The sequence below is a fragment of the Molothrus ater genome, chromosome 2 (assembly GCF_012460135.2).
Source record: "Molothrus ater isolate BHLD 08-10-18 breed brown headed cowbird chromosome 2, BPBGC_Mater_1.1, whole genome shotgun sequence".
Lineage (NCBI taxonomy): Eukaryota > Metazoa > Chordata > Aves > Passeriformes > Icteridae > Molothrus > Molothrus ater.
This window is the reverse complement of record NC_050479.2, coordinates 90,326,074-90,336,998: the sequence shown is the minus strand read 5'-3', so window position 1 is coordinate 90,336,998 and position 10,925 is coordinate 90,326,074. Positions and strand designations below refer to the sequence as shown.

The window sequence follows — 10,925 nt, the reverse complement described above, 5'->3', positions numbered from 1 at the left end:
TCAGACAAGGCTGTGACCAAGTCTAGTTAGTGAGATTCTGGGTGTTAAAAGAGTAACATGAACTTGATATGCATCATCTGAATTTGTCCCAGATCTTACAAGCTTGTTTGGCATTCACAAATGAGCAGAACTTGGGGCAAGTAAGAACATTTCCAGAAAGGTGGTTTGGTTAGGCAGTGTCTCTGAAGAAGGGCAAAGAGTTGCTTACAAAGATTGGAGTGCCCATTGAATGCTGTTACCTGAGTTTGCAGCTGAAATTCTGTCCAGGATGTTGAAGAGATGCAGCTTTTTGCAGGAGCAAGATGTACTTGGCCTTTATCCTGTGAATGATAGATGCTGGATCATTTAGAAAGGAAAGCATTCTATGTAAAGGAAGAAATCTTGTATCTCTGACAAAATTTAAGAGTTGTCAGTGGACTGTATGTCTAAGCCCTGGAACTAACACCTGAGGCTGTTCTACAGTTGTGTTAGTTGGAGACAGCAGTTTGAGCTTTCTATGCATCATGAAACAACTTCAAAGCCTGACTCTCAGGAGTCCTTTGCAGCTCATCTCACTTCTGCTGGTGCTGCTGATGACTTTAGCTTTAGCCTGTGTCATCTTTGGTAATTTCCATTTGACACAAACTAGTTTCCTGAAGTAACTCTACCTCACTAAAAAAAAGAACAATGGCAACTAATATCTTTTTTGCCTGCACCAATAGAAAAGCTGTGTCTCATTTCAGGTGAAAGGATTGCTGATAATCATTAATACATTGTTATTTCTGTCTAGTTTGTGTCTGTGTGAATGGACAGAAAAACAGAGTCTAGGAATAGATCTAGGAAGCACAAACAGAAGCTCTGATTTGTCTTTTTTTTAATATCCTACCTCCAGTTTCTTTGGAGAAGAAAAGCCCTAAGATGGCAGGCAAAGGAAGCAGTGGAGCAGACTCCATGTCCTGCAGTGTCCTGAACTGGGAGCAGGTCAGCCGTCTGCATGAGGTTCTCACAGAGGTGGTTCCCATCCACGGCCGGGGGAACTTCCCGACGCTGCAGATAACGCTGAAGGACATTGTCCAGACGGTTCGGAGCCGGCTGAGTGAGGCGGGCATCATGGTCCACGATGTCCGTCTGAACGGCTCTGCAGCTGGTCACGTCCTGGTGAAGGATAATGGGCTGGGATGCAAAGACCTCGATCTCATTTTTCAAGTTTCTCTTCCAAGTGAGGCAGAGTTTCAGTTAGTCCGAGATGTGGTCTTGCGATCCCTCTTGAATTTCCTGCCGGAAGGAGTGAGCAAGCTGAAAATCAGTCCCGTGACACTGAAGGAAGCCTACATCCAGAAGCTGGTCAAAGTGTGCACGGAGACTGACCGCTGGAGCTTGATATCACTTTCCAACAAGCATGGCAAAAATGTGGAGCTTAAGTTTGTGGACTGCATTCGGCGGCAGTTTGAGTTCAGCGTGGACTCGTTCCAGATCATTCTGGACTCCCTGCTCTTTTACTATAACTACTCAGAAACCCCCATGTCAGAGCACTTCCACCCAACGGTGATTGGGGAGAGCATGTATGGAGACTTTGAAGCAGCTTTTGATCACCTCCAGAACAAGCTGATAGCTACCAAAAATCCTGAGGAGATCCGAGGTGGTGGGCTGCTGAAGTACAGCAACCTCTTGGTACGAGACTTCAGGCCCATGGATAAGGACGAGATCAAAACGCTGGAGCGCTACATGTGCTCCCGGTTCTTCATAGACTTCCCAGACATCCTGGATCAGCAGCGCAAGCTGGAGACCTACCTCCAGAACCACTTCTCCAAAGAAGAGAGGAGCAAGTACGACTACCTCATGATTCTGCGCCGGGTGGTGAATGAGAGCACCGTCTGCCTCATGGGGCACGAGCGGAGGCAGACTCTCAATTTGATTTCTCTGCTGGCACTCAAGGTGCTGGCAGAACAGAATGTCATCCCTAATGCCACTAATGTGACCTGTTACTACCAGCCAGCACCTTATGTCAGCGATGCAAATTTCAGTAACTACTACCTGGCAAGTGCTCCTGTGCTGTACAGCCAGTCCTACCCCACCTGGTTGCCTTGCAATTGATCGCTCCCCTCGAGTGCTCCTGGCTGGAGACTGCTGAAAGCAAAGAGTGTAAATATAGACAATTAATAAGTGTCAGTTGGATGTTCTCTAATGGAAACATGACTGTATCAGACTGTCCATTTCCTGGTGTGCAGTGGGATTATGCAGCCAGGTGACCTGCTATGAATCTTTAAGAGTATCTCTACAAATGCCAAAAAGCCTTATTACCTCTTCATGGGGAGAAGAGAACCAGCAGCCAGACGTTAAGAGGAGCAGTTAAGAAACTTTGTACTAGCTCTGGAAGGGGGTTGTTAACATGGGATCTAAGTGGAGTATGCAGTAAACTGGGTTGGTTAATTGACTGTAAAATGCCTTAAGCAGAAGCTGCTCCTGGAGTAGCAGCAAAACTCTGCTTTCTATTTCCTAACCTTATTACTCTTCCTCAGTCCAAGTTCTGGCCAAATTTCTCTTGAACTAATTGTGCCAAGACTGGGCTCATGTTATGCTTGGGTCACTTTCACTTTGTGTCTGTGTGAGCTGGTAGCAGTATGGATACTGTCTGTCTTGTAGAGGACATAAATGTTGTTTCCTGTAGTGCCTATGGCTATGTGGTCCTGCCTTGAGTTCAAGATTAATTTCTTGGAAGTTGAAGATAGATAGTTTAGTAAGTCTATTCACAAAGCATAAGCTGGTTAAATTTTTCTTGACTACAAAAACTTGGAAGGTGGCCTTTCTAAAAGCATACCAAAACATAATCTAAAACTTAGTAATGTAAAAAGTCCTTGAAATGAGGAATTGAAGCTTTAAATAGAATTGGAGCCACAGTTTGAACAGTTAACTTGGAAAAATATTTTTGAGTCCAGCATAAAGCTAAAGCTTTTCTGACTATCTTTCAAAACAATTTTGGCACAGTTGGAAAGTAGCACAGCTCTTACTTTGGGGTTTGACCAGATTTTCTTCCTCACAGGTCTGCAGCAAAACCACCCCAAACCGTAAAGAAAAAATCCCAGGTCACTATAAATTGCAGGATTATGTGCACTCCTGCCACAGTACAAATTCTGAAAGTGCCTCCTAAAATGAATTTCTTATTGTACAACCTCAGGCTGGTCCTGGAGGTTTGCCTTTCTGTCGCCACTGAGCTTACTGGGTTATCACTATCACCTAGTCACTGCATGAGACAGCATTTCGAGTGGTTAGGGTAAAATTCTTCCTTTTTACTGCTCTTAACCCTTGCTTGAAGAGGTGTACAAACCCTGAGCAGAGCTCTCCACAGAAGTTCTATGTGTTGAAAGTCTGGGCCTGAGTTCAGAATAGTCTCTGGAAGAGTATGCACTCCCTTGGAGGTAGGTACAGAGGGCTGATCTTCCTCAAGGGTGTGTGCTGAACTTGCTGCTTTCAGACTCCTGGGCTTTATAAGGAAGGTTAAAAATTCCTCTGTTATTTATGTAGTGGTGTTATTAACGGGATGATTTTCACTGAATTACAATAGTAAAATACATATAGCAATGATCTTGAGTTTCTTTTGTTTAACCAGAGATGTAGACTAGAAAGGCAAATCTTAGAGCTATTTATTATGCGCTGGTGCAATGTTCAAGAATGCTTGTTCACTGAATCTTCTTTATTATTTCTTTAACTATTTATTACTGTTTCTGCAAGCTTGTAAGACCAAAGTGCCTGATCCAACAAATGGTTAAGGCTTAGAAGGTAAAGCAGATGGAACACCAATGTTTGGTTGCCATTCAAGGTGGAAAACAGCAGCAGTGCTGTACTTAAATGATGGTAAAAATGGCCTGCTCCTCATCAGACCAAGAAGTTCTTTCTACTTTTCATAACTACTTCATAAAGACTGTCTCAACAGAGCAGTGAGGCTACTTCTCTGTTCAGACTCCATTTAGCTTAGGAAGGCAGGGTGGGATGCAGTCTACCAAGTGGACTGTATGTAGCTAAGCACGCTTTAACTTGATTTCCTGAACAGTTTTGATAGCAACTTCGGTAGCAAAAAGGCAAATAATTTGGTGGATTATATTGTATGTTTTTTTTCTTTAAAGGCTTCCTGATTAGTCAGCCAAAGTAGCTAAACTTGAAAGCAAACCCAGCCTTTTTCATTAACTGTGGCTTGGACTTAGTGTGGTTTACAGACAAGACATCTGTCATCCAAGACTTTGACTTTTTAAAAACTAACATGATGCCAGTGTTGTCATGTGTGTTAAACTTAGTGCAAGCTTACTGCTGGAATGCAATCCTAGGCAAGAATAACTCCTGCATGGAAAGCAATACTTGGCCTAGTATAGAGTGTCACTATAAAGAAGACTTAAGAGTTTGTAATTGCTGTCCTCTCTTGCATAGATGTTTTTGAAGCCAGCCTATGCTATAGCCATTGCAGAAGTGAACAGAGGGGCTAGAAGGTGCAGAAGGTGCCTAGAGGGGCTCAGACTCTGGTATCTGCCTTCTCTGTGATGTCATGGATGATCTTTAGGAATTGGTTTTGTGCATTGGCTTGCATGGAAGTGATGAGATGCTTGGGAGGAGTCCTCACAAGCTGGAAACATGGACTTGTTTTATTAGTCTTTAATGCCTTGGCTGCTGGACATCAGGCCAGGTGCATCTCCTGGAAAAGGAAATGCTAGAGAATGAAAAAAGGCTGAACTGGATTCCTAGTGAGATAGAGCTATGGAGAAGTTAAGTTTCATGCCATAACTATTGTGCTTTTGCTGATGTAACTTGATGCTGAGGCCTCTGAGGAAGCTTCACGTTGAATTGCTGCTCTCTGAACAGCTGAGTGCCTGGGTTTGAGCTTTGCAGGACTCTTGTGTTCCCTGTCTGGTTGTTAGGATGCTCTGGCATGTGGGAAATACAGATGCTTTATAACCTGGCTCTTAGATAGGAAACCCTCAAATGGTTAAATTGTATCCTGAAGCTGCACACTACCTGCTGCATTGACCCTGCATTGACCAGGGATTGCTGGGGCACGGCTCATCCCATTGCCTTCCAAATAATCCAGGCTTGGCAGGTAGAGGTGGTGTACTTGGTAGCTTTTCATCACTGTGCTGCAAGTGCTACCCCTTTCTGTTCTGGGTGGTGCTGGCAGCTTGATGGTGCAAGTGGCAGTGGCTCAATTTGCTGTGGGTTAGCTGGTTCGAGTTCAGGTTTATGGTGACCCCTCTTGCAAGGGGTAATTTGAGAATGAGCACTAGGTAAAAGTGATGACCCTGGGCCAAGTCTAGGATGCCTGCTTGGTTCAGTCACCCCTCTGCACTAATGATGCCTCTGCTCTAATAAATCTCTTCTAACCTCTTGTGTGTCATGTGGAGCTTAGAGAGAGACTACTGTGCTTCAGACTGTTACCTGATACATTCCCTCTGGGCAGTGGCATTAAAACAAAGCTGCAATAGCACTCAGTGCATCATTCCTCAGGATCAAGCTTCTACCAACTAGGCTGTGGTGTAAAATAGCTGGTTTCTTCGTGTAGCTTGTAAGCACTGCTAGACAAAGCCAGTCTGGGGTTAAGGACCTGTTGACAACATTTATTGCCAAGTACCCCTTGACTTGCAGTTTATTGTTGTGACTTCCTCACTGTAAGATAGACTTTTTTAATTGATGGAGATGCTACCAAAGAGACCTGGTAGAAGACAGTGTTTTAGTCAGTTTGGTAAAATCCCTGTGCTGATCCATGGTCACTGTGACAAGTTGTAAGCTTAAGCATAGTTTGTGCTTACTCTGCTAAAGATTGAATTATTGCTGTGTTTGTCCTCAGCTCAGTCAGTCAATCACTGAGTTGGGGGTTTAAGACTACTGCTTGCTTCTGAACAACCATTTTTCAAAAGATATTCATGCTTTCACTTATCAACTCCTCTACAAAGCAGTAGGTAGTATTTAAATCTAGTGCAAATCTTGTCACGGGCTGTGAGGCATTAGAGACATGGTAATCTAAAACTTTTTATTGAAACTTAAAGATCCGTATTTTGCACTTGAGTTCTGGGGTTAAGCATTCGGTATATGCCTAGGCTTTGTGGGTTCCCAATTCCTAGAATAACAACTGATGTTAGTGATCTCTGCATGTCACTAGATGAGTAGTTGGGGAAAGGCCTCTTAGAAGAGAACCTGGACAAATTGCCTTAATCCTAAACTGTCAGTGTACTGATGGTACGTGTTTCCCATTCCTCTCACTCAACTCAGTCAGGATTCTGTAGTTCTTAGGCACAGGAATGAGCAGTAACTGACCACAGCCACCAGCAGCTTCTTCTAATTTGGGCATTGGGTAGCCAAATGAATAATAAAACTTCTAGTGCTCACATCTAAGTCTTGCTCAATTGTTTCTTGCGTACAGTTAAGTGTATTTCATAAATGTTCTTTATTTACAGTGAAGCCAGATATAGAGTGGGATGTTGGTCTGTAGTAGAAACTTTGGGGGGAATGGTTGGAGCACTCTGGATTTTCTCACTTACATGTCTGGATTGGGCTTGTCTCTCTGAATAAAACTGCACTTCCCATTGAAATTTAGAAGGCCTTTTTTCCTATGTTTCTTATTATTTTTTACTATTAAAAGAAGTAAGCTCTTGGAAAACCTGTCATCTCTTTGGAAGAAGTGAAGTTTTTTTGGTTTTGGTTGGTTTTTTTTTGGGGGGGGAGGTTTGTTTGTTTGGTTGGTTTTTTGGGTTGGTTTTTGTTTTTTGTTTTGGTTTTTTGTTTTGTTTTTTGTTTGTTTTTTTTTCTTTCTTCCCCCTCCCTCTTTTAGCTGGAAAAACAGAGTACTAGAAATATTTGGATTTGTGATGAGCCCAAATGTGAGATTGGTCACAGTAACTTGGTCTACTGTTCTGCACTGTGGTGTTCATTTGTCATCCTTGGAAATTGGGGTTTGGACCTTAATGATGCTGAAATTCTTGTGCAAATAAACTTATGCTAAACCACTCTTGCCTCAAGCTATTTCTGCATCTGAATAATGCTGACAAAGTATGTGTAGAGCTTATTGAACAATGGGTGTGCAGGTGCACTTGTGAGGTGAGTAATAATGTGGGGTACACAGTAATGCTTGCTTTAGATGTTATTTGAGGTACATGTTTTAGATCTGCCTCAACTTATTGAAGATTAGTCAGTTGAGATGTGATTAATCTTTCACTATCATTAGAGACAGCTTCTAGAGAACCATTTTTTCCCTGTCTGACCATCATCAGGTCTCAACTTTAAGACATGGTGAAACACAGACCCAGACCTGTTAGGTAGGGTCTGGTCTGAGCTGGAGCCTGCCAGTCTGTTCTGTGACATGCTCCACTTTATGGAGCAGCACTCTGCTACTGCAAACTTCAACTCATGACCCAGGGGGGTGAGAAACAAAGTCAGCAATTGTTTTTCAGGTTGTTTACATGTTGAAAGCCTTTGCTTTCATGCTCTCCTAGACACTGATGCTACTATTAACCAATGGTCACTGGGAGTTGAGCAGGTCAAAGCTAAGTACAAGCTAGGGTTGTTTGGCAGTCCTGCTGCTCCTGCTCCAGAATAAAGAATAAATGCTCTTAAAAAGTGTGCTTGCTTCTAATCCCCTCCAGAGCTCAGACAATCTCCAGCCTCAGTAAAGTATTGCTGGAGAAATTCCAGTCTCCAGGACCTTCTAACATGTGCAGTGGAAAGGTCTGTGGAATTTAGAGGCTGTGTGATCCCATGGAAGCAATCATGAACCTTGTGTAGTCCCTTTTCCAGATCTAATTGCTTCCCTATGACCTTAAATAGAGAACTAATAATGCAGCTGGGCAACACAAACCATCTGCTGTCACCTAAAACTCTCTTACCTTAACTCCTGCTTGTCACACCACAAAAGCTGTGGAGTTATTTTGGGCACCACCCTTATGTTTCTAGAAAACCAAGCTCAGCTTTGCAGGGTCAGATAGCGAAACAACAAAATAGCTGTGCTTAGGCAAGTGCTGCCAGAGTACTCTGTATGTTCCATATAGAGCTTATACAAGGGTAAACATTCAGAGGTACTTAAGAAAGATGGTTTTGCTCTATTGCAGTTGTATTGTTAGTGAAAATAAGTATCCTGTTCTGGTGTATCTGCTAGAACTCTGCCTTCTCTGTGCTGTGCCAGATGAGCTCAGTCTTGTCATGGGCTGTGAGGCATTAGACATATGGTAATTTATATTATTGTCATTATTCTGTCAGATGTACTTGTTCTCTTCTTCCTTCTGTGATGGAATAGTTAATATTTTGAAATCAGAGTATTCAAAGTGCCCTTACAGAGACAGAGTAGTTGATCCTATGAAGGAGAGAAAAAAAAACTGTGCATTCCTGCTTCTTCAATATTACTTATTGCACATTAATATATTTAGTTCATCAATACATTAAATACTTACAGTTGGTATTTTCAGCAAAAACAAATTTTTATTTATTCAGCACTTGAATATGGGTATAAAACATGGCAGTTGTGTTTTGCTGCAGTAGCAGTACTGTGCTGTGTTCTGCTTTATCTCAAAGAGTTCCACATCCTATAGGCAAGGCTGCCCAGCCAAGGGACTATTCAGCCTGCCAAACCTTAGTGATTTTCCTCCTAGGAAAGGGTTGAGTCATCATGCTGGCAAAAAAGTGAGTCTTGACAAAAACTGTGTGTGGAGCAGCTGCTAGAGCCTAAGCTGGTAGTTTGTGTATAGGATCAAGGAATCCTATACATTTGTTAGTGTTACCCCTTTGGCCCTTGGATAAATGGTTTAATTAACCAGCAGGAATGAATTCCCTAGGCTGTGCAGCAAAATGCTGGGCTGTTTCTGTCACTGGTAAATAGATTAGAGGACAATCCATATCACGCCACTGCTTGGGGAATGGAGTAGTGCAAATTCTGGGAGAAGGCTGGCCAATGCAGAGGACTGGCTGGTCTAGTCTGTCAATAACCTTTTGTCACTGAAAAACTCTGTAGAAACTCCTGCATACTTCAGGAGACTCCCAAGGCTTGATTGCACCTCAAGCCAAGGGAGAATTGTCCTCTCTTGCAAGAGTAGGTTTGAAGTGTGAGAATTCTTATTTAGTCACTGCAAGGCAAATCTGAGTGTGCCAGATATGTGGAATGTGAATTACACCCACAGACTGCTCCCTTTGTGGGTGCCCTTCTTGCTTCAGAACTGACTGTCCACCTGCAACAGTTCCCTTCCCCACCCCCTCTCTGTTGCTTATCTGAGAAACTTACTCTGAAAGCTATATCTGAATGTTCCTCCCTGGAAATTAGTGCCCTGAGCTTACCCTAAAGATAGTGGCAATGCATTCTGTACTGGGAGAACCTGTTCTAATATTTGACTGTGGTCATTACTGAGAATTTCAATTGCATTTTCACACTGGGCTTTGGACTTCATCTTCAGCCTGTGGATTGCTGCATCCTTAGCAAAAAGGCTGAGAAGTCCCAAACAGTCTCCTGCTATCCACTAACCTCTTCAGTTCTTGGATGCACGGCAGAAAGTGGGCATTTTGTGTTGTATACGTTTGATTCAGAAGCTAGAAACATTTTAATCTCTAACTTCCTTGTTCCTGTTTCTTGTGACCCAGCACCAGCTGTTAGCCCAGTGCTCTACATACTCCCAAAAAATGGTGCTCAGATTTTGAGCAGCAAGTTCTTGATGTTTGTGTCCACAAACTCTGTCTGCCACTGTTACCTGTGGCATGCCAAGTGCTTGTGCAGAGTCAGTTATCCACAGTGATTTCAAATTCCATCTGCTGCTTTCTGAGGCAGCCTCTACCATCTGCTCTCAACAACATCTGTTCTCTTGGTTTCCAGATGTGGTATTTTGCACTTGAAGGTATTAGAAAAACATTTTGTCTGAATTCTGTGGGTGAATATTCATCTGTACTATCATTATCATAAGGGTGTTAGAAAAGTGTTTTGTCTGAAATCTGTGGGTGAATATTCATCTGTGGGTGAATTCTCACAAGGTGGATGGACAGAGTAACTCATCTTCATTGTTTTTCAACCATGCTGTTTTCAGTGTTGCATAGTTCTCACAGTTTTGCATTGTTCTTGCATACTGAAGGGTATGTGACGTGGCTGTGGGCACTCTGAAACCTGCAGATGGCTTAAAACCAGTGTCAGCACAAAGTCCACAGAGGTACTGGACGCAGGTTATTTTGGGAGTTTTTATTTACTCTGCAAATACAGAGCAGAGACAGCAAAGAAACCTTAGATTCTGTCAGTGCTTAACAGCAACTCCCCAGTCCTTTCTCTGCACCCCCACATTTAAAACACTGCAGTTGAAAATGTCCTTGGGGCTCACTGTCTAATTACTGATTTTACTTACTGTTAATAGGGAACAGATCAAAGGGTTAATAGGAACAGGTCAAAGGGTCTTTGGTTTGGCACAACTGAAGTGAAGAGCTCCATGTTTCTGCTCTTGCCATCACACCTGTAACTCATCACAGTCTTGCTGCTCCTGTGGGGCTCCCCAAATGCTGCACAGCCCTGACTAATTTAAATTTAAATCAGCCAGGACTGATTTAAATCTCTAGACCGCTGTGAGTTCCCTTCCACTTTGTCCTCCTGGGCAGCTTTTCTTAAGGCTGGGACAAAGGAAGTTATTTTGGGGATGAGAGCCTGCCATAGGCACAGTCCAAATTCCCTGTGACAGCAGTGGGAGTGTGTGCAGTGCTGTGAGGGATTTGCTGACAGCCTGGCAGACCTGAGTGCCATGGGCTCCTGTGTTACAGATGTCCTGCTGCCCAGCTCTCCTGGACTGTGTTTCCTCAACCCTGTTTGATCAGTGGGAGCAAAATGTGCAGATGGAGCTCAGCCTCCGGCATCAAATTCATGGAGTTACTCCAGAGAAATGCTGCTCATGGGAAAAATACCCCCAGCATCTGTTTTGGAACAGAAGAATATTTGAATGGGGAGTAATATTCCAGCT

The 10,925-nt window shown here is 43.1% G+C and overlaps 1 protein-coding gene across 1 annotated transcript; it reads left to right on the top strand.

Moving 5' to 3' along the window:
• Positions 1-897: 897 nt before the first annotated feature.
• TENT5C (terminal nucleotidyltransferase 5C) lies at positions 898-2,073 on the top strand. The gene has a single exon (XM_036388159.2). The coding sequence runs from the start codon at positions 898-900 to the stop codon at positions 2,071-2,073; it is 1,176 nt and encodes a 391-aa protein (XP_036244052.1).
• The last annotated feature ends 8,852 nt before the right edge of the window (positions 2,074-10,925 follow it).